This window comes from Oncorhynchus clarkii, chromosome 33 (assembly GCF_045791955.1).
Source record: "Oncorhynchus clarkii lewisi isolate Uvic-CL-2024 chromosome 33, UVic_Ocla_1.0, whole genome shotgun sequence".
NCBI classification, from domain to species: domain Eukaryota; kingdom Metazoa; phylum Chordata; class Actinopteri; order Salmoniformes; family Salmonidae; genus Oncorhynchus; species Oncorhynchus clarkii.
Window position 1 is genome coordinate 9657685 of NC_092179.1, and position 7720 is coordinate 9665404.

Genomic DNA, 7720 nt, shown 5'->3' on the forward strand with positions numbered 1-7720 from the left:
CCCATGTAGCTACGAAACACTGCAGGGTACAGTATTCTGCACTACCATGATGCGTTTTCCATTTGTTATTCCCCCTCCCCCATAGCATGGTTGCCATCCATGCCCTACTTTACGGTGCAGTAAACAGGTATGTCTCCAGCCAGCTACAGTCTGAGTGCATGGCAGGGAGGTGGAGCACCCCTCGTCTCCATAACCCACTCTCCACCACGCAGCCAGACGGAGAGCACTTAAGTCATATCAGCTGCCTCTTTAGGGGGACGAGTGGATTTGACGGCAGGGATGCAGGGAGGGGTGTCTGGCACGCTGGTTGGCTTTGTGTGTTTGAGGAACTCCTGTAGCAAATGTGCGTTTTTTTCATTCTTCCATGCAGCCGAGATCTGGCCTAGCCTCAGCCCGGAGTAAAATGCATCTGAACTCGACTGTGGCAGCTGAGCTCATTACAGTCCTCGAAACCCACAAGGCTGACAGGCCAGTTAGCTCCCAGAGTTACTCTTAATCTAATCAGCCGTTTCAACATCATATTTTTCATAGTAAGTGTATTTGGCCAGCTATACAGCAATATCTAGCATCCAACACCATCCTTGGTTAAAAGAATCCCATATGCCGAGAGCCTAACTAAAGGGTAGATTCTGTCATTGCAAAGGGGTGCTTGAAATCAATGGCGTACATGCATATACATACTAATACATTGTTTCATGAGGGTGCTTCTGCAAAGGCAACACCCTCCCTGGAGCCACCCATGAGAATTATCTGGGGGGTTTTGCCAAAATTACCACTGAACAGGAAATATTACAGACTGACTTTATTGAAGAATCCCATCACCTGAGAGCCTCTCAGATAATATAGAATTTCTAAAATGTATTACTACAAGTGCTTTTCAAGATACCCAAAGTCACTTTACATAATTAGCAATAATCATCAAGATAAGGCAATAGAATCTCATTAAAATCAGCAAAAATCTAAAAGTACACTAAACATGAGGGGAGTAACGTTAGAACATGAATTCTCTCCCAGTCGGTAGATATTACAGCTTTCTGGAACACATGAATGGAATTTGCATCCAGCAGGGTGAATCATTCTGCCCGAAGTCCCCTGGGAAAGAGGGTAATATTTTTGTTTAAATGTAGCGAAAAAAGGAACACATTACCTTTAAAATGTATTTTTACATCTATCAAAATCTTTGATGAATAACGTGAGGGAGAGTGCTCTGGCGACAGCATCGTACCTCCATAGTTCATCTCCATACAATGCTCACGGCCATTCGTGTTGTCGTTCCCAGCAACATGGATGTAGTTATCGGGTTGCCCCTTGCCCCAGTTCTGGTAGCTAAACCTGGACCCATCGCTCCACAGCCAAAGACCCTCCTAAAGAGCATACAAGCAGATGTGTAACCAGCAGACACTATACATTATATAAAAATGATTTAACCACGTTTTGAAGCGACAGTGTTTGTTTACAATTACATTGTTTACAAACAATGGAGTAAAACAAGCTTATATTTCGGGTAAGGCACCACTAGGCATTTATAATTATATTCTAAAAGAATCAACGCATCTTACTGTATAGGTTTCAGGAGTGTTAAACAGAGTGTTTCTGACCTTGATGGCATCGTTGGCTCCAATCCAGGTGCGCTGGGCTCCATTGGCACTACTTTGGATGACTGTTCGGAGGAAGTTATACTGGGAGAGGCTGTGCACTGACGCCAGGTTACCTCCCAATAGCAAACAGTAATGCTGAAAAGAGACAGAGAGAGAGAATCACACAAAGGTAGAATATTTTGTTTTTATTTTTATAACCTTTATTTTGACAGGTAAGTCATACTGAGACTGGGGTTTCTTTTACAGATGAGCCCTGCATAAATACTATCAAACACCTACAATATACATTATAAAACATGTGAACAACAGACACATTTATCCACATAGATGTCTCCAATATTTACTCTGAACTGACAAAGTGGGACCAGGACATGTAATTTTAGAGAGCTCCGTAAGGTGTTCCACATGAAGAGCACAAACAAACTAAATGCAGCTTTATTCAACTCTGTGGAGACCTTAGGGGCCTCCAGTGTTATCCAAGTCTGGGACTGGGTTTGGTTATTTGGAAGTCTAAATTGAATTAATAATGATAGATATATGGGAAGTTTCTGCATGAGTATCTAAATATAAAGAGAAGGAATAGCATGTCAAGTTTTAGTTTAGCAACCTTGTTAAACACACTAATCCTATGATGTTTAGAATGAGTAAATCTGGCCCTAAATATGGACATTTACAGGTACCTCTGCCTCTGGCCATTTGGCCATGATGGGGACGTAGTGATAGCAGTGTGTCCTATATCTGTGCCAACCAGGTGGGCATGACGAACTCCTGGTTTGTAGTCCCCCTTTCTCCTTCGCTCCCATCTCCTCAGACTCTGTAGGGGGGAGAGATATCATGCAGTATCATGATGAAATTATTAGTTCCGACATCACAATCTGAGTGGTCAAAAGTGCGTTCCAACAGTGATGTTACTGAACACTGCACCACAGCTATCTGTGCGTTATCAGTCCATTAACATTAGCAGACCAACGCAATATTATAGCTTTCTGCAGGTTTCAGAAATTTTGTTGATATGGGATTGAGGAAGGCATTTTACCAATTGGCAGGTTGCGTATCAGGTTCTCAATAATTTGATTCTCTGTGTCATTCAGATCCCCTACAACAAAGAGAGACAAAGACAGAGGAAAGATTCATACTCATGTGCTCTTTAGCGTGTAGAATGATATAATCAAACTGCATCTGATGAGTGAACAGGTAATCAAACCATTGATAAGAATACCTCTACTACCTACACATCATTAAACACCTCTTATCTGCGCTGTAACTAAAAGGAGTACACTTAAAATATGGTGGAAACTATGAGGTGTATCTCTCTTACTTGCATCACCCAGAGTAAAGGCAGCGCTGAGAAGCAGAAATATGGTCAACATCGTCATGGTGATACTCTCCTGAGAAAAATAGAAAACGAGAGAGAGAGGGAAAGACTTATGACAAATTCAGCGTCAGACTGAATACTTTAGAACGTAGGCGGAGGTGACTATAGTGGACTTACCTGATGTATAAGGAATCTCTGGTAGGTTCTGTTCTGTTGGAGAAAGGGGAGCAGCTATATACACCTGACCACAAGGAAGTAACTATAGTTTATCAATAGTTAACTCATATATTATCCATTTCCTTCTCATGGTGAGTTTATCAATCAAAAAGAGGAGCAAAGTACAGAGAGAGAGATCTGTACTTTGCTCATATACAGTGCATTCGGAAAGTATTCAGACCCCTTGACTTTTTCCACATTTTGTTACATTGCAGCCTTATTCTAAAATGGATTTAATAGTTTTTTTCCCCCTCATCAATCTACACACAATACCCCATAATTACAAAGCTGAAACTGAAATGTACATAAGTATTCAGACCATTTACTCAGTACTTTGTTGAAGCACCTTTTGTCAGCGATTACAGTCTCGAGTCTTCTTGGATATAACGCTAGAAGCTTGGCACACCTGTATTTGGGGACTTTTTCCCATTGTCCTCTGCAGATCGTCTCAAGCTGTCAGGTTGGATGGGGAGTGTTGCTGCATAGCTATTTTCAGGTCTCTCCAGAGAGGTTCGATTGCGTTCAAATCCAGGCTCCGGCTGGGCCACTCAAGGTCATTCATAGACAAACCTGCATTGTCTTGGCCGTGTGCTTAAGGTCATGTTGGAAGTTGAACCTTCACCCCAGTCTGAGGTCCTGAGCGCTCTGCTCTCTATACTTTGCTCCGTTCATCTTTCCCTCGATCCTGACTAGTCTCCCAGTCCCTGCCGCTGAAAAACATCCCGACAGCATGATGCTTCCACCACGCTTCACCGTAGGGATGGTGCCAGGTTTCCTCCAGACGTGACGCTTGGCATTCAGGCCAAAGAGTTCAATCTTGGTTTCATCAGACCAGAAAATATTGTTTCTCATGGTTTGAGAGTCCTTTAGGAGACTTTTTGCAAACTCCAAGCAGGTTTTCATCTGCATTTTACTGAGGAGTGGTTTCTGTCTGGCCACTCTACCATAAAGGCCTGATTGGTGGAGTGCTGCAGAGATGGTTGTCCTTCTGGAAGGTTCTCCCATCTCCACAGAAGAACTCTGGAGCTCTGTCAGAATGACAATCGGGTTGTTGGTCACCTCCCTGATAAAGGCCCTTCTCCCCCAATGGCTCAGTTTGGCTGGGTTGCCAGCTCTAGGAAGAGTCTTGGTGGATTCAAACTTCTTCCATTTAAGAATGATGGAGGCCACTGTGTTATTGGGGACCTTCAATGCTGCAGAAATGTTTTGGTACCGTTCCCCAAATCGGTGCCTCGACACAATCCTGTCTCAGAGCTCTACGGACAATTCCTTCCACCTCAGGCTTGCTTTTTGCTCTGACATGCACTGTCAACTGTGCGACCTAATATAGACAGGAGTGTGCCTTTTCAAATCATGTCCAATCAATTGACTTTACCACAGGTGGACTCCAATCAAGTCATAGAAACAGCTCAAGGATGATCAATGGAAACAGGATGCACCGGAGCTCAATTTCGAGTCTCATAGCGGAGGGTCTGAATACTTATGTAAATATGGTATTTCTGTTTTTTTTTTTACATTTGCAAACTTTCTAAAAACCTGTTTTTGCTTTGTCATTATGGGATATTGTGTGTAGATTGATGAGGACATTTTTTTATTTCATCAATTTTAGAATAAGGCTGTAACATAGCAAAATGTGGGAAAAGGGAAGGGGTCTGAATACCTTCAGATTGCACTGTATACCAGTGGTGGAAAAAGTACTCATTTGTTATACTTGAGTAAAAGTCAAGATACCTTAATTGAAAATTGCTCAAGTGAAAGTCACCCGGTAAAATACTACTTGAGTAAAAGTATTTCATTTTAAATAAACTTAAGTATCAAAAGTAAAAGTATAAATAATTGCAAATTCCTTATATTAAACAAACCAGACAGCACAATTTTCTTGTTTTATTTTTTTACGGATAGCCAGGGGCACACTCCAACACTCAGATATAATTTATAAACGAAGCATTTGTGTTTAGTGAGTCCATCAGATCCGAGACCGTAGGGATGTTCTCTTGAAGTGTGTGAATTGGACCATTTTCCTGTCAGGGATAATGTATGCAGTAAAAAGTCCATTGTTTCCTTCAGGAATGTAGTGAAGTAAAAGTAAAAGTTGTCAAATATTAATAGTAAAATTAAGTACACATACTGAAAAAAACTACTTTAGTACTTTAAAATAATTTTACTTAATTAAGTACTTTACACCACTGCTGTGTACCTTGTTACAATGGTACAATGTATCGGTGAAGTATGAAAACGTATCACTACTGTGAGCGGACCAAGTAATTGGGCGTCACTCTAAAGCGGGAAGGTGGAATAAACGAGTCAGGAGTAGGTTTCTTGATTGAACACAGTTGTCTATTGAGGGCATTTGGTCAATACAAACACTCCAACATAATTAATGAAAATCTTCCAAGGAAAAACATACATCTTCTTCTCCAGATGAAACAGGAACACAATAGGATTATCTTTAAACTACAACAAAAAGTCACGTGATTGTCACCGTCTTAGTGGTTCTTCCTGGATAGCTCCTCTCTCTCGGTGGCCATCTTCCAGAGATAGTTTTCCCCCCCTCTCTCTGCTGGTTCCATTCTCTCTCTTATAGGGGAAGGAGAGTATGTCATTAGTACCGTCAGCTGTGCTTAATTGCCTCTGGTTACCTTGTCTCCCATTCCTTGTTGGGCTACTATCCATGAGCCCAGCCTGCCCTCTGGTGGTCCTTCCACATACCTTCCCCCCAGGACCGAACCGGAGGGTCGGGCGCCAGACGCACCGTCTTGGTCGCATCGGGACAGCGCGTCTGCATTCCCGTTCCTCGATCCGGCCCTGTGGATGACATGGAAAGAGAACGGTTGTAAAGACAAAAACCATCTGGCTATTCTGTTGTTATTGTTTCTCTTAACAGCCATCCACGTGAGGGGCGCATGGTCAGTAACTAATGCAAACCTCCGACCCAGTAGGTAGTACCGGAGATAATCGAGAGCCCACTTGATGGCTAAGGCCTCTTTCTCTACGGTCGCATACCTCTGTTCCCGATCGCTGAGCTTCCTACTAATGAAGAGAATTGGCTTCTCTGCTTCACCTTTACCCTGAGCTAGTACGGCCCCGAGCCCTGTATCCGTGGCGTCGACCTGCACAATGAACTCTTGTGAGAAGTCCGGAGCCTGTAGAACGGGATCAGAACACAGGCCATCTTTTAGCAATTGAAAGGCCTCTTCCGTCTCGTCTTTCCACTCTACCTGGTTTGGCAGGTTTTTCCTGATGAGGTTTGTGAGGGGGTTGGCAATGGTTGCATATCCCGGGATAAAAAAGGCGATAATATCCTGTTATCCCTAAGAAGGCCCGAACGTCTCGCTTGGTCCGGGGTCGAGGCCAGTCACGAATTGCCCTGGTCTTCTCTGCCTGTGGGCGTATTTTCCCATTCCCCACGGGCAGCATTTATTTGGATTGGCTGTCAACCCTGTGGCTTCCAAACTCATGAGCACCGCCCGTAATCGCAGGAGGTGACTATCCCAGTCCTCGCTATGGATGACCACATCGTCTATGTACGCCGCTGCATACTCTTGATGGGGCCGTAGAATGGCATCCATGAGGCGTTGGAAAGTTGCAGCGGCACCGTGCAGTCCGAAGGGCATCCTCACATACTGGAAAAGCCCCTCTGGGGTGGCGAAGGCAGTCTTTGGGCGATCCTCCGGAGCCACCGGCACTTGCCAATATCCCTTCGTCAAATCCAGGGTAGTGATGAACTTGGCCTTTCCTAAGCGCTTCAAGAGTTCATCCACGCGGGGCATGGGATCCGCATCGAATGTAGAGATGGCATTCACGCCCCTAAAGTCGTTGCAGAGTCTCATACTACCATCGGATTTGGGGACCAGGACTATGGGACTGGACCACTCACTCGTCGAGGGCTCGATCACGCCCATCCTCAACATCTCCCTCACCTCTTTCTTAGCGATGACTCGGCGAGCCTCAGGAATCCTGTAAGGGCGGATATGCACCTTCTTGCCGGGTTCAGTGTGGATATGGTGGAACAGGACATCTGTTTGTCCTGGGAATGGAGAGAATATTCGACCGAAGTTCATAATCAGCTTGTCTAGCTGTCTTGACTGCTCCGGTAGGAGAGTTTGGCCACGGCGCACCTGTGGTAGAGCCTCCTCTTTCCCTTTGCCCTCCAGGGCCATCAAAGCCACCTCCTCCTCTCGTCCATGGTACGTCTTCAGCAGGTTTATGTGATAGAGTTGGACCTTCTTCCTCCTGTCAGGTTGCTTGATGAGGTAATTGACCGGTGAGACCCTTTTCATTACCTCGTAGGGCCCCCTCCACTGCGCCAGCAAGCGATGTTCGGCCGTGGGCACAAGCACCATCACTTTCTCTCCCACGGTGAACTCACGGGGGGGTCGCGGACTTATCATAGGCCCGGCCTTGGGTCCTTTGGGCCTTCTCCATATGCTCCTTGACTATGGGCCACACTGCTGACAGGCGGTCTCTCATCAGGGTAACATTGTTCTATTGTGGATCGAAAGGGGCATGGTTGGGTCTCCCAGGTCTCCTTGGCTAAGTCGAGGATTCCTCGACAGGGTCTGCCATAGAGCAATTAAAACGGAGAGAATCC

General features: G+C 44.8%; 1 protein-coding gene across 1 annotated transcript; it reads right to left on the reverse strand.

The window, feature by feature from the left end:
• Positions 1 to 740: 740 nt before the first annotated feature.
• Positions 741 to 3136, reverse strand: LOC139393212 (galactose-specific lectin nattectin-like). The gene is made up of 7 exons (XM_071141654.1): positions 3091 to 3136; positions 2917 to 2986; positions 2635 to 2694; positions 2279 to 2412; positions 1599 to 1733; positions 1226 to 1364; positions 741 to 1092 (listed from the first exon to the last, which is right to left on the reverse strand). Exons 2-7 carry the CDS (start codon positions 2972 to 2974, stop codon positions 1025 to 1027), a joined length of 594 nt encoding a protein of 197 aa, XP_070997755.1. The 5' UTR covers positions 2975 to 2986; positions 3091 to 3136; the 3' UTR covers positions 741 to 1024.
• Positions 3137 to 7720: the final 4584 nt, after the last annotated feature.

Excerpts from the sequence above, each read along its gene's own strand:
- LOC139393212 (XM_071141654.1), bottom strand. The coding sequence starts at position 2,974 with ATGACGATGTTGACCATATTTCTGCTTCTCAGCGCTGCCTTTACTCTG. Across the intron at positions 2,695-2,916 it reads CTTTACTCTGGGTGATGCAA|GGGATCTGAATGACACAGAG; the intron begins GTAAGAGAGATA and ends TCTTTGTTGTAG. Across the intron at positions 1,365-1,598 it reads GAGCCAACGATGCCATCAAG|GAGGGTCTTTGGCTGTGGAG; the intron begins GTCAGAAACACT and ends TATGCTCTTTAG.